Source organism: Euprymna scolopes, chromosome 20 (genome assembly GCF_053919585.1).
Source record: "Euprymna scolopes isolate OS-2025 chromosome 20, ASM5391958v1, whole genome shotgun sequence".
In the NCBI taxonomy this organism is placed as follows: Eukaryota; Metazoa; Mollusca; class Cephalopoda; order Sepiida; family Sepiolidae; genus Euprymna; species Euprymna scolopes.
The window spans coordinates 77,588,730-77,615,691 of record NC_136501.1 but is presented as its reverse complement, the minus strand read 5'-3'; the positions used below and the strand labels follow the sequence as shown (position 1 = coordinate 77,615,691).

At 36.1% G+C, this 26,962-nt stretch overlaps 1 protein-coding gene across 3 annotated transcripts in view; it reads right to left on the bottom strand.

The window, feature by feature from the left end:
- The window catches only part of LOC145241467 (U3 small nucleolar RNA-associated protein 14 homolog A-like), a 137,499-nt gene that overhangs the window by 68,427 nt on the left and 42,110 nt on the right, over positions 1–26,962 (bottom strand). For all 3 annotated transcript variants that reach the window (XM_080104449.1, XM_080104450.1, XM_080104448.1), the window contains one exon: positions 5,372–5,480. In XM_080104449.1, coding sequence (XP_079960575.1) covers positions 5,372–5,443 — 72 coding nt within the window. In that variant the 5' untranslated portion in view covers positions 5,444–5,480. The remainder of the gene's footprint in view (positions 1–5,371; positions 5,481–26,962) is intronic.

Below are 26,962 nucleotides of genomic sequence, written 5' to 3'. Positions count from 1 at the left end.
ATAAAGTTTAAAACATGAATCTTCTTTATTGCTGTTGTCATCAGAACAACAAGAAAGTTACACAGCCCTTGCGATCAAGTTTTTTTTTACCATTAGACACACTTCCCTTTATTTTTGGGGGGTAAAAGTTGTCGAGAGTGCTCTGTTTTGGGGTTCTTTTGAAAATGGAACAGAAAATTAAATTTCATTCTATTTTAATCTTTTTTTTAAAATGTGCCAACAAAATCGAAACTAATCAAAAGAATAAAATTCAACAATCATATTTTTTATATAAAAAAAAATAAAGATTTTTTATGAAAAGAAAATTTTATTAACAAAATTGAAATACAAAACAAAAGGGGTAAAATTTTCCTTATAAGGCAAGTCTTCCCCTAGAAGATGAAAAAAATATTTTTCTTGTAGATTTTATTGTGCTAAAAATGAATCTGCTGTTTCTGTTATAGAGAAATAGTTTTCATAATATGAAGAAATTTTAAAAAGTGGGTGATCACTTATCTATATAATTTTAACTTCAAATCAGCACCCACTTTCTGGCCACCCAGTGAGGGGGGGAGCATTTTTTGTTTGTTTTTTGGTTAAAAGATTTCAATAAAGACATGAGGACATTGAAGAACAAAAATTAAGAAAAATCTGTATACAGATATGTGTAATTTCTTATGTTATCAGTGGTGACTATTTCTGTATGCACAAGCGCGCATATTTTTGACGCAAACAAGTAGTTTTCTAAATATTAAGGAATGTAATTCTTTATGTTATCAGTATTGGACACTAAGCTACCATATTATAAAAAAAAAACATGGACACAAAAAATTTCACCTTCCAAATCTTTAAATGGTACTTGTACAGTTTAATCAAGACATTAAAAAATGAAAATATTGAAAAAAAAAAGTTATATTGTATGTATACATTTGGAGCTGAAGTTCTCCAAAAAAAAATTTCACTTAATTTGATAGAGTAGGTTTTTTTTTACAGCAGAAAAACACTTTTTTATGACAGCACACTGAAGGTAGACATGCTTGGATTTTTAGAACATGCCATGGGAAGATAACCCCCCCCTCCCCATGTTAAATAATAGCTTTTCTTCTTAAAAAATCGAAATATGGCTACCTTTAGATCGATATCATAACAAATTGATCAAATTAAGTGGAATTTTTTTTTAGAACTTTATTCCATAATGGATATGTACAATATAACATTTTTCCGATATTTTAATTTTTTAATGTCTTGATTAAACTGTAAAAGTACCCTTTAAATATATAGCTTTTTCATTTTTACTATAACGTTGCATGTGAAATGGAAATCCTTTCTCCAAATCTTTAAATGTACAGCCTTTCCTTGTAACTGAGGGTCCAATCGATAATAATCCACACAAATAATTGAAAAAAAAAAAAAAAAACCAATAAGGTCAACTTTGGTAATGGGGCGGGGGTGCGGGTTTCAATTGTTCAGGTACACCCTAACATGGTTTGGTGGCCCTGAACAATGCTGACCCTACCATTTACTTTTTTATTTTTTACTTATTTGTAAATTTTTCAGTCGATTATCAGTGCTTACATTTGCAATTATAGCATTCTACTACAGTGAACATCCACTTTTTAGCCACTCCTGTTGTTAATGCTGCCACTAGCATTTAGATTTTTCCTTTTTAATTTTTCGCAAATTTCTACGGCACTTTACAAGCTTAGCTTTCACATTACCAAAATACCAAAGAAAAAAAATAGTAATACACCTTATCAACAGAGCAGAAACATTTCATGGCAAGGGGCAGAATTAACAACTGACGTAGCAAAAAATGTGTGTGTTCCATTTATTAGAATGTTATAATTACAAATTACAGTCATTAAAAATACTACCTTAAATTTCTTTTTTAATCTGAAAATTAAGCCTGTACTCGATGATAATCGCCGAAAAAATGACAACGGTAAAAGTAAAAAGGAAAAATTTAAAGGCTACAGGAATCACCGTTCAGGTCTGCCGCAGTGTTTTTTTTATTGGTTCTTTTTCTGTGTGACACAATGTTTCTTCCAGAATAAATTCACTGGTTTAACTAAATTTTAGCCCATTCCTTTATTTTCATTATGGATTACAGGCGGACGGTAACAGCTGCTATCTAATAGGCCACGCTACTCTACTTTTATTTGACATGTTAGGTGAAAGCACAGAATAATCACAGCACATAATGAAATCCCCATGTTAACTCCGGCACAGTACATTCATTTTGGCCACGGGTACCAGTGCTCGCTCTTTTACTGGGCTGGCAACGCCAGTACACGGGTCCTGCTAGTTTTTCTATAAAAATTTTACATTTTTGTTAAAACATAAGTTTAAGCAATGAAAATGTAAACATGCTTGGTATTATGCACATCCACTTTGTCCAGCGCCTCTAACCCTAAAACAAACTATTAAATGACATTTCAATTAAAACATATAATCAGACGTAAACAAAACCAAATCTCCTCTTCCCTTGTATTCAGATATCTGCAGATCAGAACTTAGATCATGTAGAAGCATTTCTTCTAGCAAACTCCTAGATATCTTAGCACCAAGTGAAACTAACCTAAACTCCTACATACCCTCTAGTTACTTTAACATGCCTGGTTATCTCCCACTTGTTGCAAGGACTTAGACATATGCACGAACTTGGAGTCTATATTCGAAACACCCTCCCCTTGACTAGAGAATCCAAACCAGAATCAGACGACCAGACCTTCATGTGCTTTAGACTAAACCTGCAACATAGCATTAGCTACTTATATTTTCTTTACCATTCTCCTTCAACCCAGGATTGTACTGTAATAATCCAAGTGTCTGATAGCATAGATACAACATTCTCCCTAGATACTAGTGCTCAAGTACATGTGTTTGGTGGCTTAAATGTCCACCACAGTAATTGGCTTGGTTTCTCTTGATACACAGATGCAACTGGTAGTATTAGACATATCTTTTCTATATATCATTCCCTATCATAGAAAGTTATGTTCCTGGCTCATCTCCCTGATTGATAGGATCAGCAAGCCTCACTTTTAAATCTATTTCTGACCATAATTGTTGAGTATTGTGTAACAAATACACATAGAAATGCACTTGGAAATGCAGATCACATTGTGATAAAAGTAGAAATCTCCCTAAATTCTAAAACTCAAGTTGAAGAGCCATTACTCAAAACGATAAAGTACTATAAGAAGGCTGACTGGGAAGCCATCAAGGATTACATTAGAGATGCTACATGATGTAGTATTTTTTCTCTTCATACAGAACATGAATATGCAAATGAGGCTACTGAATGGTTAAAAGCAGTAACAGAAGTACACGTTCCCACATGGAAGTTTTTTAGCAAACCTTACTCCCCACAATAGTTCCCTTCTGATTGTGCAACTGTCATTGCTCAAAGGCAGCATACACTCTGCAGATTTATCAAACATAAGTCCAATACAAATAGACAAACGTTTGTGGAAGAAATAATTGTAAGAGAGAAGTAGCTGCAGTCAATAGAAAATATATTGAGTCGCAAAAATTAGGGACACTCAATTTCTGGAATATTTATAGCAGCATAGTAAATAATGGTCAATCAATAATTCTCCCAATATCCGACAACATTGAAATTGTCTGCAAGGCACCTGAAAAGGCAAATCTGTTTGTGTGATGATTTGCCTCAAACTCCACTTTAGACCCAACAAATCACCTCTCTCACAAATTTCCCTTTGTGGACTGAAGCCACACTCAATGATATGAAAATCATCCCTTCCTTTGTTTGTGATGCCATAAAAATCCTAGACACCTCGAAGGCATGTGGACCCAATTTTATTCCTGTAATACTATTAAAAAATAGTCCGCTGAAGTTGCTCGGATGCTCTCCAAACTCTTCAACAAATATCTTACTGAATCTTGCTTCTAGGCTGCTGGAAAATTGCTTCTATTGTACTAGTTTTCAAAAATTCTGGCGACTAAATTATCACCCCATTAGCCTCCTCCCTCTCTTCGCCAAAATCTGAGTCTTTAATCATGCACAAGTTCACCACCTCATACATAATAAACTTTTTTCTGAACAACATATGGATATAGATAAGCGTGTTCTACTGTGGATATCTTAATTGTAATCTCCAAACATATATAGCACGCACAAGATAAAACAGAAGAGGCTAGGTTAGTAGCCCTAGACATATCTAAGGCCTTTGACAGAGTTTGGCACGATGGTCTTCTCATCAAAATAAAACAGTATGGTATTACTGGACGTTTATTTAATATAATCAAATCCTTCTTGGATAAAAAAAAAATCCAGGTTGTCTTTGATGGTCGTATGTCTGAACAATATAATATAAATGCAGGTGTGCCACAGGGGTCAATCCTTGAACCATTATTATTCCTGATATATATAAACCACCTCCCTGATAAAATTGTCTGAGATGAGTATATTTGCTGATGACATGATGCTCTATAACAGACTCAAGGGAAAACTAATGAATACATATCTAAGGAAATTGCTGAGACTCTAGAGGAAGACCTCCAGTCTGTAGTGAAATGAGGCTGAAACTGGATGGTAATGTTCAATGCCACCAAGACTAAGCTTATTTCTTTTAATCCTCTCAACTATTGATTGCTTTGACAAACGATACACTACCTGAAAATACTTAATCAAGCTCCTAAACTTAACATTCACAAACAACATAAATTAGAACAAATACATTGAAGCAATTGCCAAAGCTAAGGAAGGTCGGCTCTCTCTACCGCGCTAAAAGGTTACTCACACCTGAGAGTATCCTGTATCTCTACAAAGCCACTATTTGCACATGCATGGAATATTGTTGTCATATCTAGGCTGGTGCATGTACCACTAGTCTCTCGCTCCTAGACAGGATTTAAAAAAGAATCGCCAACCTACTAAGTTCCGCACTGTCGACTAAACTCCAACCTCTGTCCCATCGCCGAAATGTGGCATCCCTGTGCCTGTTTTACAAGTACTTTAATGGTAAGTGCGTGGGTGAACTCAAAGCACTAGTAGCCCCCTCAACAAACCAGACAAGCAGCAAAATCCCACCTCTACACTGTAGAGATCACTAGATGCTGTAAAGTTTTCTACTCAAATAGCTTCTCCCCTCAAACTGCTAGATTTTGAAATTTCCTCTTAGGTCTGTGCTCCCCTAACTGTACTGACATGCAGAAGTTCAAGTGTAATGTGAACAGGCATCTTGTTGCCCAACTCCCTACATAGTATCCCAGCAAATCTAGTCCCTATTAGTAGCTCCTTATGACTTAGTGGCACTGTGTCTTGTTTGGGGTGAATAAACAGTAAAAAAGTGTATTTTTGTGTAAGAAATCAGAATAAAAAAAATATTTCATTATTAATTTCATAAAAAGTTTAATTTCTTTTTACCTCCATTTCTTCATCACTTCCGCTTATTTCAGCATCTTTAAATTCATCATCTTCTTTGACAAGGAGATCCATGTTTTTCTTCTTTTGTTGCTAAAACGTTCAATGAATTCTGAAAAACCAAATCCAAAAAGAAAAAGCATAAAATTAATTTGAAGTCAATTTCCATTCAAATGAAACCACTGAGAAACGTGTCGATTCCATCAAAGGAAACATTTTTTTGCTACTGATAAAATCTTGGATTATTCAGACTATTGTTCGCAAACTGGATGATTATTTTCACATTGCACCTTCAGGTGTGCCTTTTACAACTTAGGAATCTTTATGCTGAATTCAGGACTCTATATGGAATTTAAATCTTCACATGAACCTGTAATATAGTGTTGATTAACAATCAGTTCTAAGTGACTGTTTTCAAGAGATTTGAAGATTCAATATGATAAGAAGAATTAATACTTCTACCTGTTGTAAAACTAAAAACTAAGATAATAATAGTAGTCCAAATAATCCAAATTATTTTCATCTCAAAAATTCTTAAATGTTTCTTTATTAACAAAATCATACAAAAATACTCATTAAATTTTCACAAATCACATGACCACTTAAAAAAAACCCAATTTAATGTAAATAGCAATACACATGAAAAAATTTAAATGGCTTAAAATATTTAAATATTGGTATCTATAGAAAGAGCTTGATTAGCTAAGAAAGAATCTTTTTAAATTTTTTAAATCCAATTAAAATTAAGGAAGTTATGACTATTTTTATGCCTCACACGTTTGGATATTTTTCCCTCTTTAAGACCATATGCTTTTTGTCACATTTTTTTAAACTACTTTTTCATTAAAAATGCTATATCTTTGTAAAACACAAGACTAAGCAATGAAATTTACCATATAAGTGTATTTTTGTGCTAGGAATCTGAATATGCTATTGAAAATCTCCAGAAAATGAATGGTTTCCAAATAATCTTCAGTAAATGCACATAAATATGCTGCCATTCCTTAAAAATGCCATGTATTCATTAAAAGAAAAGAAGTTAGAGAACTCAAAGTTAAATTGTAATGAATTTTATGTGCAAAAACTGAAATCGAAATCTAGGATTGGTTAAAAATGAATATATTGCAATATTTCTTTGGTATTATTGTAGATTAATATCTTCTGTTACTCCTCCCCATTTGATCACCTCTCCAAAATATGTGATTCTATCTTTATAGACAATTGCATGTGAACAACTTGAAAAACTTTAATAAAAGATAAAAAAAAAAATTATTTTAGAATTTAATGTAAAATGGTTTCCCATTTTGAATCATTCGAGCGTTTTAGGGCAGTTACCCCCCCCTTTTTCTATGATAGATAAATCCTGGGAGTTTTGTTTGTTTTCTAAAAGGCGATTATGCATGGTTTTAAGAGGGTCTTTGTGCAATTATGAGAAGGTGGGTAGGTTGCCACTCTGACTTTGGGTTAATGATAGGGCTAAAGAAAATTATATGTGAACATCCTGAAGACTTGATAGAAACAAAACAAAAACAATTTTAAAATTTAGAGTGGGCTGGGTTTCACATGAATGTAAAATAATTCCCCATTTTAAGACGATCCTAGCGTTTTAGGACAGCTGACCAATTTATTTTTTTATGGGAGATTAATCATGCGCACTTTCCTTTTTAAATGATTTTTACGCTTATATGAGCTCACAGAGGAAGTTTGTTTAGTGGGGAGTTCTGCCACTTGTACTTAACGTTATTGTTAAGGCCAAAGGTTTTAGGAGGAGGCTTGCCAGTCGTACTTAGGATTAGGCATAGAATTAAGCAAGTTTTTTTTGTTTTTTTTAAGAGGGTGTTTGATACCCATTGTGAAACTTTACAAGAATTATGACAAACAGACAAAGATAAATGTTATTTAAAAAAGTGACGTCCCTCTTACAGAAAACATGACGCTTGGAAAAATATCAAATATTTTTGTCCCACCTATTTAAATATAAAAAAAGAAACAAGTTTTTGCTAAAGCTGACAAATTGTTAAAATTTTTTTAATTTAATGTTATTTTGATTTTTAATTACATTTCTTGTCTTTTTCTACAGTTTTTATTTTTTAACTGAGCACCTCCTCCAAATATTTAAATATTGATTATTTTTTTATTTTTTTTTAATAATCGGGTAGATTAGTTTCCATTTGCTAATTCACTGAGTATGATTTTTAAAAGGACGAAAATTTAGAAGTGTATACCGTTCGTACACATAAACCAAAACAATCGTATTTCACATCTTCGCTTGTTCAGATATTTAAAAAATTTACTACTACCCAATTTTTAAAAATATTTGTATGTTTGATAACAAAATAGCTCTAACTAAACATGTAAGAAATTTTTTTTATAACCAGATTTTCAATTGAAAAAAAAAAAAAATCGATCTGGAATAAAAATAAATAACAAAAACAAAACGTCTGTTTACGCCATGTCTTCGCTCTGCTGTTACTACTATAACTAATACTACAGAAGTCTTGATTCAAATTCATAACGATTTTTCGGATATCATGTTTTTAAATTGCTACGTACCACTAGAGAAAACGAATAAACATAGTAAAAAGATTGTTTTATTTAATAGTGAGTGTCTGAAATTTTCCATACTCGTCATTTTGAAATTATTTTTTTAAAAACAAAACGAGTGGTCAAATGAATTTCGGACACTCGAAATTATTAAAAATGACATCTCTTTTGGCTAAATTTCCAATTTCATTAAAAAATTCTTAACAGAAACACGGTATGAGTGTTTAGAAATCAGGGAGGGTCATTACAAAATCTTACTGAAAATGTCGTTTTATGATGTTCACATTTTTATCACTTTGTTTGCTTAAAACTCAAAAATATATAATGTATGTTATTATTTATTAATTCATTTGAAAATATATTCATTTCTGAACAAAATGGTGGTATTTTGAAGACTTAAAGTGCTTTAGTTTTTAAAATATGACTATTTTAGCAGAAACCCCTTGAAATCTGTGATTATCCAAAGCGTTTTATCGAGCCATGTGTATCGCTAATTAAATCCACAAATTTTTCTCATTTCCTAGTAACATTTTCATTTATGTAATCAAAGGTATGTACTCTACAATGTGCAATTATCAGCAGCATTCTGGACTTATTATTGAAGAAATCTTTAGAAAAAAAAAGATTATTAATAGAAAATTTAAAGAGCAAGCATTTAGAGTTTTTTGTTTTATTTTTCACAAAGGAATGCCACTCGAGGATAAGGGTTAACAAGTGTCAATCAGACAATATCGTTAATCATTAATACTGGAAATTTGGTAAATTAGATTACTTAAACTCATCCAGAACTTGTTTACATTAGACTTGAAGATAACCATATTGTAATCAACTGGAAAGTAGGGAAATGGAAGAGAGTTCCACAGGCATGCAGTTCTAATAAAGAAGCTTTGTTCATGGAACCTATGTTTAGCTATAGGCACAGATAAAGAGTGGGGGAAATTATTGATAGTGGTTTCAGCTAGACGAGTGTTGTTCAAGAAAGTTTGGCAAGGGAGAAACCATAGATTGGAGCTCAGATGAGCACTTGCCATGAAAATAATGATAAAGCAGAGACAGGCTCGCAACGTCTCTTCTGTGGGAAAAAGGTTGCAGGGAAGAGAAAAGAGCATCCCCCACTAGGCTATGAAGTCAATTTTGAACTCTGTCAAGGCAGGATAAGAGGTTTCTAGCAGTTCCTGCGCAAATGTGACAACAATACTCTATCCTTGAACTTACATGACTCTTATACAGGTAGAAAATTGCATCAACAGTGAGATATCTATTGGAGCGGTAGAATGATTCCACCATTTTTCCAGCAGCCTTGGCAACGGATTTGATGTACGTGTTCCATTTCAGATCAGGAGTAAAGGTCAGACCCAGAAGCTTGTCAAAACATAGAGCTTCCCCAAGACAAGAGCCATTCATTTCAATTGATGCCAGATGGGGATCAGAGAGTAGAAGCTTGGTTTTAGATGCATTAAAATTAACTTTCCATATTTTACCACATGCTCAAGATCTGAGGAGAGAGAATCAGAGAGAACTTGGTCATTGACAGCCTTTGAAGTATTGCCATAAAAGGAAATGTCATCAGAATAAATGTCTATGAATGATCTTAGGATGTGATTTGGAAGATCAATGATATAGATCAGGAAGAGAGTTGGGCCGAGGATGGACCTCTGAAGGACTCCAGCATTAATACTGTGAGCTTCTGATTTCTGCCGATCAGCCACTACTCTTTTGAACCTATCAGAGAAAAATGATTTAATAATTGAAAAGACATTTCCAGCTACACCGTAAACAGAGCTTTTGTGGAATAGACCTTTATGTCATACCCTATCAAAAGCCTTTGATATTGTTACGACCCGGAATGTCTAGGGGTAAAAGTCGTAACACAAAATATAAAAAAATTATTTAAAAGAAATTAGTTTTCCCGGGTTTTTAGATACGGGAGGGATATATCCATTTTCTCGAAAGACATTTATAAACACAAGACAGGAAAAACACATCCAAGTAACAATACCGAGGCCAATGGAAAAATTAACACAATTTTATTTACATATATAAAAATATATTGTAACGAAAGTAAAAGAGAATGTGTAACTGGATGAACAAACAAACTTGAAATAGATTCGAGAGAGAATTTCCGCGCAAAAGAAATAAACAGTTCACACCCTGTCGTCTGCTTTTAACTCCAAAATGGAAGGATATCCTTTTTGTGTTTTTGTTTTTATAGTTGTTTTCATATATGAGAGAGAGATATAGAGAGAGAAAAATAAACAATCGACTCACTCAGCGCCGGATTTTAAATATATCTGTCGCATTCCTTTCTTTTGAAACAATTTCATTTCTTCGTCCATTGGATACATCGTCATTCCTCATTATCGCCTTTTTTCGTTTTCTCTGTCGTCAAAATATATCGTTCATTTCTTCGCCGTCGTCAGCACCACAAACGTCGTCACCATCGCCAACAATGTCGCTTCCCTGACCCTCCTCCTCGGCTGCTATATCGTAACTGTCTCGCCACCCTGCGCCGCTCCTTTCCCTCTCTCTAATCTTTGGCGCCCCCTCTCTCACTGTATGTACCTGCATCTCTCTCGCGTCACTCGCTCAATAACATGCGAGGCAGATGCCTGCAGCTTTCCCTCTCTCTAGTTTCATATCTTCTCTCTCCCCTTCTCTCTTTCTTTACAGTTTATAGGTGTCCCCACGCTGTATTTTCGTATGTTCTCTCTCTCTCTCTTTTTCTTTTTCCGGATGTTTACAAATTCACTGAGAGCAGACGACAATATAAAGCGCGATAAAACAGAATTTTCTCTCTCGACTTTTTTTTTTATAATATTAAAAGTAATTATTGTCTCAAATTATATATTTTTTTTCACATATTTTAACCCCCCTCCCATATTAGAAAAAAAGAAAATCTTTTCCAAAGATTTTTTTTTTTTTTTCATACTTATTTTGTCCAGTCCCACACGTTTTCGTGTGATATTGAAGTCTCTTGGAATTATCTTACGATCTTCTAAAAGAAACGTACAAGAAGTGTTCTAGATTATCCATATTATACACGGGATAAAGCATCAGCACAAACGTTGTTCACTCCTCTGATATGCTGGATTTTCAAGTTATATTCTTGTAGCATCAAACTCCAGTTTTATAATCGTTGATTTTGATTCTTCATCTTGTATAAGAAAGTAAGGGGGTTGTGGTCAGTATAAACGAGTATTTGCGTACACGAGGAAGAAACATACACGTCGAAATGCCTTAAGCTGAGGACGAGGGCTAACGTCTCCTTTTCAACAGTCAAATATCCCTTTTGATACGCATTAAATTCCTGGAAAAGTAGCTAACTGGATGTTCAATACCAGCTGAATCTGTCTGGAGTAATACGGAACCAAGACCAGAATCACTGGCATCGATGGCTAAACGGAATGGCTGTGAGAAGTTAGGGGCTTTCAAAACAGGTTGAGAACATAGTAAAGATTTGATTTGCTCAAATGCTTTTTGACAAGTTGGGGTCCAGGAGAATTTCACCATTTTGGACAGCATCTGGGTGAGTGGTAACGCTATGTCGGAAAAGTTTTGACAGAATTTCCTGTAATATCCGGCCATGCCGAGGAATCGCCTCAGACTCTTCAAATTAGCAGGGGCAGGGTAATCTACGATGCCTTGAATTTTTGCCTCAACCAGGGATACCTTCCCGTAGCCGACTGTATGTCCTAGGTATATAACTTCAGCCTTGCCAAAGTCGCTTTTAGCTAAATGAACCGTGAGGTTTGCCCGCCGAAGTCTATCCAATACGGCTCTCAAGGACGTTATGTGTTCAGCCCAGCTCTCATTATATATGACGATGTCGTCGATATAGATTTCAACACCGGATAGATCTCGCAAACATGAATTCATCATTCTCTGAAAGGTGGCTTGGGAGTTCTTCATCCCGAAGGGCATGACTCTATATTGGTACAAACCATGGGGTGTAACGAAAGCCGATATCTCTTTAGCACGCTTAGTCAAGGGTACACACCAATATCCTTTGAGTAGGTCTAGCTTAGAAATGTATGTGGCCTTGCCAATTTTGTCGATGCAGTCATCCATCCTCGGTATGGGGTGAGAGTCTGACTTTGTGATAGCGTTCACTTTGCGGTAATCTGTGCAAAAGCGAACGGATCCGTCTGGTTTTCCAACTAACACACAAGGAGATGACCAGCTGCTCTGGCTAGGTTCAATGATGCCATGCTCGAGCATGTATCTGACTTCTTGTCTAATTATTTCTGCTTTATGTGGGCTTACACGATATGGGTGTGACCTTTTCGATTTCCACATCATGTTGCACGATGTTCGTTTGTTTAGGCACGTCGGGAAAGAGATCGCTATAGCTCCGAATGAGGACGGTCATATCGTTTCTTTCGCTATTTGTTAAATGAGATAGTACGGGTGTAAGATTGGCTAATATCTCTGAGTTTGATAGCCTCGGAGGGTGGTTGTCTTTCTCCGGGATCCTTTCACTGTCCTCCTCGGGTCCTTTTATGGAAGCGGACGGAGTTGTGACTACAATAAGGTTTATTTTATCCCTTTCAAAATACGGTTTGAGCATATTGATATGGCACATCTGTGTCGCCTTTCTACGATCAGGAATATTTATTATATAGTTTAGTTCACTGACCTTCCGAGCAATGGTGTAGGGGCCATGGAACCGAGCCTTAAGTGGATGACCAGATAATGGTAACAAAACAAGCACATTGTCTCCGACTTTGAAAGTCCTGGGGGTAGTATTTCGGTCATAATGTTGTTTCATTCTGGCTTGAGCTGTTCGTAATCTTTCACGTGCCAGTTGGCTGGTTTCATATAGTCGGTTTCTGAACCTTGACACATACTCCAGTATGGGTTCACAGGTGACTCCTTCCTGCAGCCATTTTTCTTTTAACAATGCTAGGGGTCCACATACTGAGTGGCCAAATATTAGTTCGAACGGGCTGAACCCTAGAGACTCCTGTGTGGCGTCTCGCGCTGCAAACATCAAAAAGGGAATACCCTCATCCCAATCTTTCTGGTGACTAAGGCAATAGGTCCGGATCATGGTTTTCAGTGTAGAGTGAAATCTCTCTGGGGCACCTTGGGACTGGGGATGGTATGCGCTTGACTTTACGGTTTGTACGGCCAGCACACTCATGGACTGTCGAAACATCCTGGACATGAAATTCGATCCTTGATCAGACTGTATTACCCTCGGTAGTCCGACCATGGAGAAGAAGTTGAGAAGAGCCCTTGTGATTTTCTCAGCAGATATGTTCCTGAGCGGGACTGCTTCTGGAAATCTGGTAGATGCGCAGAGGATAGTGAATATATACTGATTTCCTCGTTTGGTCTTAGGAAGTGGACCCACGCAGTCGATTAAAACACGGCAAAATGGTTCTTCAAAAGCGGGTATAGGATGTAGGGGGGGGGGGGGCGATTGGTATCTTCTGATTCGGCTTGCCTGCCATCTGGCAGGTGTGGCAAGTTTGGATACATCTTTGCAGACTCCAGGTCAGTAAAAGTGTTTGGTGATCCTATCATAGATTTTACGGACGCCTAAGTGGCCTCCCAAGGGGGTTTCGTGCGCTATTTCCAACACTTCGGCCCTACGTGCCTTTGGTAACACTAGTTGGTATATCACCGCCCAGTCTTCGTGAGCTGGGGATTGCGGGGGCCTCCATTTCCTCATCAGTACACCATTTTTTATAAAATGTCCAGAGGGTATTTTTTCCAGTTCTTCTTTGGGCAGTGCTTTTTCGAAGAGGGGGGAGATCCCATCATCCTTCCACTGTTCTTGTATGATCAGTTGCCACGAAGCGGGAACTTGTAGGGAGGTTTCGTTGGTATGGGTATTATTTGGATCTGTGGGTGGCGAGTTGAGCTTCCCCTCAAGATTCATGAATGATTTCGATAGGTCGATTTCCTCATCTTCCCTGGACCGATCTTTTGCCTCTAACCTTTCCTCTGCTGTTCTTTTTGCGGACTGGGCACGGGTTACTGCACACGCTGGGAAGATGCCGGGGTGTTGTTCCTCTATCATCTCAGTGTTTTCTGAAGTGTTTGGCTCCACCATCACTCTCGGGTGGGGAACAACTCTTTCGCCGGCTAGATCATTCCCGAGTAACATCGAGATACCCTTCATGGGTAGGCTATCGACTACGCCTACTTCCACCAGACCACGTACTATGTTCGAATCAAGAGAGATTCGGTGGATCGGTACACTAATATACCTTTCCCCAATTCCGCGAGACGTCTGTGACTCGCATGGCATACTCTGTTTTAAAACCAGCGATTGGGTTGCTCCAGTGTCGTGAAGGATTTTTACCTTCCGCCAATTCGTGTGGTCAGTTATCGGATATATCAGACCATCTGACACAAATGGTTGGAACTCCTCCCTGATTTTATCGCCGTCGTTCTCTGCAGGGGGTTGGTAGGTGGTGATAAAGCCTTGCGGTTTACCAAGTGGTCTTTTCATCGAGTTCACATTTTCCCTTGCGGGGCAGTTCATTGCAATATGTCCAACCTTCCTGCAATAATAGCACGTTACAGGCCTATGTGTCTTTGTCAATTGATAGGTGGGTGGTCGGATCGAGTTGTTTGGGGATCTGTTTCTGATGTCAGGGGGTCGATATATCTTACTGTCTGGACTATGCCCTAAGCTGTGGGTAACGCTACTTGTTTTCCGGGAGTTTGAGCGGGTCTCGGATAATTTTAGGGGTTTATTTCCCTCGCATGCATGCGTCAGGACGTACTCGTCGGCAAGGATCGCCATTTCGTATGTTGTGTCGATCCGCCTCTCGTCCAGGAATAATTTTAGTTCACTAGGGAGGCAGCTCTTGAACTCCTCCATCAAGATCATTTGACGGAGTTTTTCGTAATCAAAGGTGGCATCTTTAGCCGAGGTCCACCTATTGAAATGAGTTTCTTTCTGACGGAAGAATTCGACGTACGTCTGGTCTTCTTCCTTTTGGCATGACCGAAATCGTTGCCGATATGCCTCAGGCACTAACTCGTAACTATGGAGGATGGCACGTTTCAGGCGGTCGTAGTCGGTGCAATCTGCTAAAGATAGGGAGATATATACTTCCTGTGCTTTTCCTTTCAGTGCCGTCTGTAGCAGCATCGGCCATGCATCCCTGGGTCATTTAGCGCTCAAAGCTATCTTCTCAAAATGTAGGAAATACCCGTCCACATTTTCTTCGTGGAACGCCGGTACGAGCCGGATATTTCTGGGGATGTCGAATTCTTCCCTTCTTTCCTGACGGGGTTCAGGTCTGCTCTCTGTCAAAATTCGCAACACGGACTCATCCACTAGGTCATTATCGACCAAATGTTCCGTCACTATCTCAATTAGTTTGGCTTTCTGCATACCCGGTCTGTAGTCTAACTCATACTCTCTCGCTATCGATAATATGTCATCTTTTTTCATCTTGCACAGTTCTTCAAATGACGGTGACTCTAGGAATGCTTGAACCAGTGTCATCTTTTTTTTTTTTTTAAACACCTCTTGTTACTTTAAATGTGTCCACTGTCTAGTGTCTTCGGAGAAGGATAATCCCGGACGAGAGCCCCATTTATGTTACGACCCGGAATGTCTAGGGGTAAAAGTCGTAACACAAAATATAAAAAAATTATTTAAAAGAAATTAGTTTTCCCGGGTTTTTAGATACGGGAGGGATATATCCATTTTCTCGAAAGACATTTATAAACACAAGACAGGAAAAACACATCCAAGTAACAATACCGAGGCCAATGGAAAAATTAACACAATTTTATTTACATATATAAAAATATATTGTAACGAAAGTAAAAGAGAATGTGTAACTGGATGAACAAACAAACTTGAAATAGATTCGAGAGAGAATTTCCGCGCAAAAGAAATAAACAGTTCACACCCTATCGTCTGCTTTTAACTCCAAAATGGAAGGATATCCGTTTTGTGTTTTTGTTTTTGTAGTTGTTTTCATATATGAGAGAGAGATATATAGAGAGAAAAATAAACAATTGACTCACTCAGCGCCGGATTTTAAATATATTTGTCGCATTCCTTTCTTTTGAAACAATTTCATTCCTTTGTCCATTGGATACATCGTCATTCCTCATTATCGCCTTTTTTCGTTTTCTCTGTCGTCAAAATATATCGTTCATTTCTTCACCGTCGTCAGCACCACAAACGTCGTCACCATCGCCAACTATGTCGCTTCCCTGACCCTCCTCCTCGGCTGCTATATCGTAACTGTCTCGCCACCCTGCGCCGCTCCTTTCCCTCTCTCTAATGGTATACCTTTCTCTCTCTCTTTGGCGCCCCCTCTCTCACTGTATGTACGTGCATCTGTCTCGCGTCACTCGCTCAATAACACGCGAGGCGGATGCCTGCAGCTTTCCCTCTCTCTAGTTTCATATCTTCTCTCTCCCTCTCTCTCTTTCTTTACAGTTTATAGGCGTCCCCTCGCTGTATTTTCGTATGTTCTCTCTCTCTCTCTCTCTCTTTCTTTTTCCGGATGTTTACAAATTCACTGAGAGCAGACGACAATATAAAGCGCGATAAAACAGAATTTTCTCTCTCGACTTTTTTTTTTATAATATTAAAAGTAATTATTGTCTCAAATTATATATATTTTTTCACATATTTGTAACAATATGTCAAAAGCAACTGCCCAAGAAAGGAAGCCTTTGTCAAGAAATTTGCTAATTCCATGAGATATAACCATTAGCATATCTGCTGTAGCTATGTAGTTATTTTGGGGAAAATATTATATGGCCAAACAATAATATTCAATAAAAAACAAAGGGAAATAACTCTTAATTCATACTAACATAGCTATATTTTATTAATAGGTTTATACTATTAACTTATATAATACTAGCTTTTACTAAAACTATTATAACTTTAATATTTGAAATAAGTTATTTGGACATAATGCTGAACATAATATATGCCTGTAAATGAGTAAATTACCACTCAATTTGTTTTTACAGTTTTTGGTAAAATGAGAGAACTTGTATGTTGAGCCGGTAGTTTTTCCATAAAATTAACAATTCATTTGGACTACTCTTCTAATCATAATTGATATATTCACAACAAAATGATGTAACCTTAGACTTTTTTTTAGGCGCATATTTTCAAATTTGGGAACCTGATAGTCAAACTGAGGAACCTACACAGAATTTTGAACTAAACCTTTTATTGAACAGATTATTCTCATTCTGTCAGCTATTTTATGTTAATTATTATCACCTGTAGTAAATAGAGAAAAACTGAAAATTAAAGATACAAGTCCAAGCCTAATCGCGATTATCAACAAAATCTCCCGCTGTCCACCTCTGATTAATCATTGCTAAACAATAGTCCCAACTGTCATAATTATGAAGCTAATTCCTTACTAAGCCTCAATTGAAGCCAATAATCAAAGAGATAAACAAAAATGGAAGGTGACAAAAGTCCTTAAGAAATCAAAACCTCTAAAACAATAATCTTGCAAAGATATAACATTACAAGTGGTAAAAGCAATGTTTCACTATGGATAATGGATAGAGATGAATATTCAACTAAGTTGGAAGATCTAATAGGATTTTTTTCAATCAATGTAATGTAATGTGAATAACATTCTTAAATGTGTTATATTTTTTCAATTGATATAATGTAAATGTAAATAAAATTCTTAAATGTGCCATTCTTTTCACTTAATGACATGTAAATGAAAATAATATTTTAAAATGTGTTCTTTTCTGTTAATAAAATATGTCAATAACATTCATAAATGTGTTATTTTGTCACTTAATGAAATGTAAATAACATTATTAAATGTATTATTTTTTTCAATTAATGTAATGTAAATGTAAATAACATTATTAAATGTGTTATTTTTTCAATTAATGTAATGTACCTATTTACTATGCCTCCCCACGGGACAGAGTTAGACACCAGGGTCGTTTTTTAACGTGGAGAAAAGGTACAAAAATAAAAATTGTCTCAGTCGTGAAGGATTTCTCCTCCACCGAAAGAGAACAAAAAATAGAAGTGCAGCATCTGAAGAACAGATACTACACTTTGATCTTGTCCCGAAGGCCAAGAAATAACATTTTTAAATGTGTTATTTTTTCAATTAATGTAATGTAAATAACATTTTTAAATGTGTTATTTTTTCACTTTATATAATGTAAATAACATTCTTAAATGTGTTATTTTTCCAGTTAATGTAAATGTAAATAACATTCTTAAATATGTTATTTTTCCAGTTAATGTAATGTAAATAAAATTCTTAAATGTGTTATTATTTCAGTTAATGTAAATGTAAATAACATTCTTAAATGTGTTATTTTTTAGTTAATGTAAATGTAAATAACATTCTTAAATGCGTTATTTTTTAGTTAATGTAATGTAAATGTAAATAACATTCTTAAATGTGTTATTTTTTAGTTAATGTAATGTAAATGTAAATAACATTCTTAAATGTGTTATTTTTTAGTTAATGTAAGTTAGGGCTCCTATACTACCAGCCAGGAACTGTCAATCCGGTACCCTCAACCCATTAGAAGGTCAACCCAATCTAATTGCTCAGGCATATATCGTACTCAAGCACTCCCAAATATCCAGTTTTAGGGGTGGGGTGTGCTGGGAATGGGGAAGAACGGCGTTCGTTGCCTTAGTCAAGAAACAAGATCTACCGCTGGGTGTTTCTGTCAAATCACAAAGATAGTGGTCTCTGCGCTTGATTAATAGGCAAAGAAGGAGTATGGAAGCCGGGCGATAGACAGAGCCTATACTCCTTAAGCAGTTTAGGTTTGCAAACCGGTGAATTTGTTTGAGTCACCAACTCTAGGAAGGTATTTTTTCAGTTAATGTAATGTAAATGTAAATAACATTCTTTCAGTTCATGTAATGTAAATGTAAATAACATTCTTAAATGTGTTATTTTTTCACTTAATGAAATGTAAATGTCAATAAAATGTGTTATTTTTTCACTTAATGAAATGTAAATGTTAATAAAATGTGTTATTTTTTCATTTAATGAAATGTAAATGTAAATAACATTCTTAAATGTGTTATTTTTTCACTTAATGAAATGTAAATAACATTCTTAAATGTGTTATTTTTTCACTTAATGAAATGTAAATGTCAATAAAATGTGTTATTTTTTCACTTAATGAAATGTAAATGTTAATAAAATGTGTTATTTTTTCATTTAATGAAATGTAAATGTAAATAACATTCTTAAATGTGTTATTTTTTCACTTAATGAAATGTAAATAACATTCTTAAATGTGTTATTTTTTCACTTAATGAAATGTAAATGTCAATAAAATGTGTTATTTTTTCATTTAATGAAATGTAAATAACATTCTTAAATGTGTTATTTTTTCACTTAATGAAATGTAAATGTCAATAAAATGTGTTATTTTTTCACTTAATGAAATGTAAATAACATTCTTAAATGTGTTATTTTTTCACTTAATGAAATGTAAATGTCAATAAAATGTGTTATTTTTTCATTTAAGTAATGTAAGTAATATTCTTTATGTCGAGAACACCATGAATTATCATGGACCTTTTCGAAGGAAAACCATGCTACAATTCCAACAAAAGGAGTTAACTACTGGCTCCCGATTTTGGAGGCAAAACTTCCACCATTTTGTAAGGACTTTACCCTGACCAATAACCTTTCTTTGATGTTATAACTGAATAAAATTTGAGTTTAAAAGGTATGATTTTGTAATTGTGAAATTATTTTTGCCTTAGCCAGTTTGTGAGATTAATTTCTCACAGGGGACATAGTTTTGAAAGCCGATTTATCATAATTTTTTTGTAGGTTTCTGACTACATTTTGATTGTATTTGACAGATTGAAGACTAAACTTAATTTTCAAAAGGAAAAAAATATTTGTACATGTGAAAAAAAAAAAAGTTATGAAAAATGTTTTTATAGCGAGCTAGCCAATTCAGCTAAATCTTTTTAAATTCATTGTAAAAATCCTGTAAAAAATGAATATTAATTTTCTGGGTCTATTTCAAAGATAATTAGTAAAGTCCTAAGATATTGAACTAAATAAAAAAAAAACCCACCTCATTTGTACAAAACAAATTAATTAGCCCCAAAACCGAATGATTCTACCATTCTGGCAGATATATATTATATGGCTTAATATCTGGAAAACTACTTGTTTGCGGCAAAAATATGCGCATGCTTACATGTATAGAAATGGTCACCACTGATAACATAAGAAAAATCCGGAAAACTACTTGTCTGCAAACAAAAATATGCGTGCGCTTACACGTACAGAAATGGTCTCTTCTGATAACATAAGGGTAGATTTGCCGTTTAGTTGTACAAATAGCCTCGAACCGAATTATCACATATTATTGTATTATTCAATATTTTTAAATTTAAAATTATAAAATAAAAATTTTAAATTATAAAATAAAATACATTTAATCATTTTAAAACTTTATTTTTCACTATTTCTTTATTATAATTACCTCCTAATCGTAGGAGGTAATTAAAATCTAAAAGCATGTGTCCTTTTTTCCTTTTTCTAGTCGGTCGAATTTTAGTTATCATGGCGACTAGACCAGCCTTTTGACTTGCTCTGGAAAATATTTTTCTTACTGTTACTAGACCCGGCTGGGGGGTCACTAAAAGAGTATTTCTTTTTTGCAATGTGCCGAAAAAAAAAAAAAAAACAGAAAAAAAAAAAGGCCGAAGGGTGACCCTCCCTAATGTTTGCTTGTTTGCATTGGAGTGTTGCTGTTCGCCCCATTTTTTTTCCGACATTGTTAACCAACATATTGTTTGTATTGTTCAATGCTTTAAATAATAAAATAAAATTTTAAATTATAAAAAAAAACACATTTAAGCATTTTAAAACTTTATCTTCCATTATATCTTTTTTTTTTATTTGTTAAACAACGTAGTTTACATTAAACGCTTTATACCAGTGTCGACCCAACGTGTCCCTTCTTGTGATAATGGTACTAGTGCACTTATTGATCCGTGCTGAATAATAACGTTATTATTGTGGAAAAAAAATAAGTTGGATGAATGTTACATCTGGCAAGCTCAGCTTCGGGGAAAATTGTGACCAACTTGAATGTCTATCTACTTCTGATATTTATAGTCAGGATTGAGTAGGAGGGGTGGGAGGTGATTACAACCTATATATTCAGGGTTGGTCTCTCTCTATTAGCTTTTCAGTCTGTACTGTGTTATCGCCTGGACCTCACAAACGAGGAAGGGGCAGATGGCCTCAAAGTAAACAAAAAAGATCATGCTCCCCAAGAGGCCAACTCCTCAAAACGGGAAGCTGCTCCCGAAAAAGACTCTAACCAAGGAGAGTCAGGCCCAAAAGACACTGAAAAAGGAGCCCCCCTGCCATAAAAAAACAAAAAAAAAAAAACGACACTCCCACAAAAGGACAGAATAAGAAATTTGGAGAGGCAGGAAGCGTCGCCAATAAACAGGCAAGGGCGACCTCCATAAAAGACCAAAAACGGTCTAACCCCACCAAAGACTCCATACCAACCCCAACACCAACACCACCAAAGGGTCTGCGTGGGGGAAGACCGTAGAAAAACAACTGTCCCCTCAAGAGTATAGAGGTCTGTACTTGACAAAGTACAGACAATACATAGAGGAGGCAGATATAAACCCCATACTGGGTGCCTGAAGGCAATTAAGGACAGAGTCCTGTCCTTCGCAATTTCCAATATACCGGAAACCGTCTCCTTGGGATGAAGAAGGAAGACATGGTGAGGCTCCTCCACAAACTTAACATCCCAGTACTATACCTGTACCAGAGGAGCTTCGCCGTGTGGGACATCCTCCTACCCACCAAGGACGATGCGGAGAGACTCTCCCTCCAAAAAATAAAGCATGGGAGAGTCAAACTAATACTAGCAATACACATGAAAACATTTAAATCGCTTAAAATATTTCAATATTGGTATATATAGAAAGAGATTGATAAGCTAAGAAAGAATCTTTTTAAATTTTTAAAATCCAATTAAAATCAAAGAAGTTATGACTATTTTTATGGCCTGCGTGTTTTAAGACCATATGCGTTTTGTCACATTTTTTGCACTACTTTTTCAGTAAAAATATCATATCTTTGTTAAAACACAAGACTAAGCAATGAAATTTGCCATATAAGTGTATTTTTGTGTAAGGAATGTGAATATGCTATTGAAAATCTCCAGAAATGAATGGTTTCCAAATAATCTGCAATAAATGCACATAAATATGCTGCGATTGCTTAAAAATGCCATGTATTCATTAAAAGAAAAGAAGTTAGAGAACTCAAAGTTTAGTTGTAATGCATTTTATGTGTCAAAAACTGAAATCGAAATCTAGGATTGGTTAAAAATGAATATATTGCAATATTTCTTTGGTATTATTGTAGATTAATACTTTCTGTTACGCCTTCCCCCATCTGACCACCTGTCCAAAATATGTGATTCTACCTTTATAGACAATTGCATGTGAATAATTTGAAAAACTTTAATAAAAGATAAACAGAAATTATTTTAGAATTTAATGTAAAATGATTTCTCATTTTGAATCATTCGAGCATTTTAGGGCAGTTACCCCCCCCCCTTTTCTTATGATAAATAAATCCTGGGTGTTTTTTTGTTTGTTTGTTTGTTTTCTAAAAGGCGATTATGCGTGGTTTTAAGAGGGTCTTTGTGCAATTATGAGAAGGTGGGTAGGTTGCCACTCTGGGTTAATGATAGGGCTAAGGAAAATTATGTGTGAACATCCTGAAGACTTGATAGAAACGAAACAAAAACAATTTTAGAATTTAGAGTGGGGGTTGATTTCACATAAATGTAAAATAATTCACCATTTCAAGACGATCCTAGCGTTTTAGGAAAGTTGACCAATTTATTTTTTTTTTATGGGAGATTAATAATGTGCACTTTCTTTAAACGTTTTTTATGCTTTTTTTTTAACGCTTAGAGGAAGTTTGTTTAGTGGGGAGCTCTGCCACTTGTACTTAGCGCTATTGTTAAGGCTAAAGGTTTTAGGAGGAGGCTTGCCACTCATACCTAGGATTAGACATAGAATTAAGCAAGTTTTTTTTTAAGACGGTGTTTGATACCCATTGTGAAACTTTACAAGAATATTGACAAACAGACAAAAATAAATGTTATTTAAACATAATCTAACAGAAAACATGATGTTTGGAAAAATATCAAGTATTTAAATTCTATTTAAATATAAAAAAAGAAACAAGATTTTGCTAAAACTGACAAATTGTTAAAAATTTTGAATTAATGTTATTTTGATTTTTAATTACATTTCATGTCTTTTCCTACCGTTTTTATTTTTTAACTGAGCACCTCTACAAATATTTAAATACTGATTATTTTTTAATTTTATTTTTAATAATCGGGCAGATTAGTTTCTATTCGATAATAATTCACTGAAAACATTTTTTAAGGGACGAAAATTAGAAGTGTGTACCGTTCGTACACGTGAACCAAAAAAATGATAGTTCACTTGTTAAAATATTTTAAAATTTACTACTACCCAATTTTTAAAAATATTTGTATGGTTGATAACAAAATAGCTCTAACTAACCATGTAAGAATTTTTATTTATAACCAGATTTTCAATTAAAAAAAAAAATCGATTTGAAATAAAAATAAACAACAAAAACAAAACGTCTGTTTACGCCATGTTATCGCTGCTTCTGCTACTATCTACTATATACTACAGAAGTCTTGATTCAAATTCATAACGATTTTTTCGGATATTATGTTTTTAAATTGCTACGTACCACTAGAGAAAACACTGTTCAATCATCTTTTTAACGAATAAACATAGTAAAAAGATTGTTTTATTTAATAGTGAGTGTCCGAAGAAAATTATTTTTCAAAATTTACACTACTCATCATTTTGAAATCTTTATTTTAACACAACAAAAAAAACGAGTGGTCAAATGAATTTCGGACACTCGAAATTATTAAAAATGACATCTCTTTTGGCTAATTTCCAAATTTCATTAAAAAGATTCTTTACAGAAACACGGTACAAATGTGTAGAAATCATGGGGGTCGTTACAAAATCTTACCGAAAATGCAGTTTTATGATGTTCACATTTTTATCACCTTATTTGCTTAAAACTCTAAAAATATATAATGTATGTTATTATTTACATCATTTGAAAGTATATTCATTTCCGAACAAAACAGTGGTATTTTGAAGACTTAAAGTGCTTTGGTTTTTAAAATATGACTATTTTAGCAGAAACCCCTTGAAATCTGTGATTATTCAAAGCGTTTTAACGGCCATGTGTATTGCTACTAATACCCGAATACCAGGGCAAGAGAAGGACTCGGGTGCAGATATTTAATGTGCCAACCCAAATACCTGTGGAACTGTTAGGATGCCTCTTCAGCCAGTACGGTGAGGTGTAACAGGTGACCCCAGTACGGTCAAAAACTGGGACTCACCTGGGCTGCTACACAACAGCAATGAGGCTGAAGAGGGAGGGTGTTCGGGCGATACCAGCACTGCTGACATACAAGGACACCAGCATAACGGTAGTGGTGGAGGGCCGTCGTCCGCATTGCTGGTTCTGCCAAAAGCAGGGCCACATGGCTAGGAGCTGCCCCCAAAGAGTAACTCCTAATCAAACGACCCAAAAGGCGGTCACAACCCCTGAGACAGCGCCCGCGCCAAAACAGGCAGCAACAACCCCTGCAACCGCGGCACCAACCCCAGCTCCAAGGAAAACCCAAACTATCCAGGAGGCCAAGGGGGAGGAATGGAGCACGGTAGTGAGACAAACAAAAACGGAAGCTCATAATCCCTTCTGCCACCGTCCCACCACCAGCCCAAAAATCGAGGCAGCAGCCTCTGCAAATGCAGCAACAACAACAGCCATCACAGCCAATGCCGCGGAAACAGCTACAGCAACAACTACCGCAGCAGCAAGAGCAGCAACAACACCAGCTAGAGCAGCAGCAACAAAAACAGTCGCAGCAGAAATTAGAGGAGCAGACAAAACCCATGGTCCCTACACCAATCGAGACGGGGATCAAGCGGAGAAAGACTGCTCCTCTGAGGATGAATCCGCAAGTGAGAGGGAGAAGGACTAAACCTCACCTCTCCCCGGTTCATTCGAAAGAATAAAAAAGAAAAACAAAAGAAGAAAAGGGGAAGAAAAGCTGGCCCCCACTGCCTGTGAAAATACACCACCCCTAACAACAAAATCCACTTCCACCCCCAAACTAGACACCGCACCAACACCAGACACCGCACCAATACCAGACACTACACCAGCACCAATACCAGGCACCACACAACCACCCGTCCCCACACCAATGCAAACTGAGCCACCACCCTAAAAAGAAAAGGAAAAGAATGAACCGAGGGAGGGGAGAGACTCCTCTGCCTCTCGCAGACCAAGCAAATTAAAAGCCCTTGCCCCCAAGGAACTATGTTATGTAGACCCTCTATCTGTGGCAACAGACCTTCCCATCGGCAGAGGAAAAACTTAAAACCTCTGCTCGATTACAAACAGATAGAGGGGAAAGATGTAAATATCCCCTCAAATTTCCCGGACGTCCCATTCCTAATAACTTGTCAGAACTCCAGAGGCCTGCAAGACTAACTTGTGGACAAGGCTGCAGGGGCGTTTCCGGGAATCGAACTGGTGAAGAAATATGACCCTTCTCTTGATGAACTGTCAAAACAATGCAAGGGAAGGGTCCCAGTGTTGGGTCATCCGTCACTCTACAGGGACATGAAATTAATTTATCCTCTGGACGTCGGCGGCATTGCGAGAGAAGGTCAGGATATGAAAAACCTGACCACCATGGCACATAACGTCGGCGTTCTCTCCCCGGCTGACTTCGGAGCTGAGTGTGACACACCCAAAGGTAGGTACCATGGCTTTGAATTTGGCTAGTTTGAATGCGAGGGGCTTGAGATCATCGGGCCGAGCGGCTCGCCTCCTGCACGACCTCTTGTCCCTGGGGGTGGATGTGGCTGCGATTCAGGAGACGCATTTCGTTTCCTCCGTGGACTGTCAGGTGCTGGCCCGAGTGTTGCAATATTTTGGACTTATAATGGGGTATGATCCCACAAAGTCGGACGATTCTATTTATAAACGATGCTGCTAAGAACTGACGAATCAGATTAATTCACGTTCTGCTACCAACCAATCAGAAACCAGAATTGCTTCATAAATATTAAACCATTTCTGGAGCAATTTCACATGTTCTTTTCCGTCTCGACATGGTAAGAATATTTTGTTCTGTGGAACTGTCTACTATAAACAAGTCATCTCCCAGGACTTGTGTGTAACAGCGAACCATCTGAAACTGTTCTGAAACTAAAAATGGTTACACTTCTAGAGGTTATGGGCCCAGCGTGCGTCTTTATTTTGATGGATCCGAATCAAAATTCCAATTGTGGCAAGTTAAATTTCTAGGATATCTACAAATCCAAAAGCTACACAAAGTACTACAAACACAACCTGAAAACAGAAACGACCCCGAATTCATTGAAAAGAAAACAACTGTCTTTGCAGAATTAATACAGTGTTTAGATGACCAGTCTATCACTGGTAATGAGAGAAGTCCTGGACGACGGCTGCAAAGCATTAAACATATTGAGAGAGCATTATTTATCGAAAGGAAAACCCAAAATTATTTCTTTATACACTGAACTGACCTCTCTAAAACGAATGGAAGCCGAAACTATTACTGATGATAAGAGCCGAGACAACTGCAAATTCTTTAAAAATGTCTGGTGAAGTTATAAGTGACAGTCTGTTAATTTCCATGGTCCTTAAGGGATTACCGAGTGATTTCAAGCCATTTACCACCGTGATAACCCAGAAAGAAAAACCCATGACTTTTAGCCAATTCAAGGTAGCACTCAGAAGTTACGAAGAAACTGAAAAAATGATCACAGAAAAAAACGAATCCACAAATATCATGAAATTTAAAAATATACACATAAAAACACCAAAATCGAATTATACCCATGCCAGGAATAAAAAACGCAACTTTGCCAAAAGCAAGTTTTTTCCTAAGAAAAGTACAAAAATTATT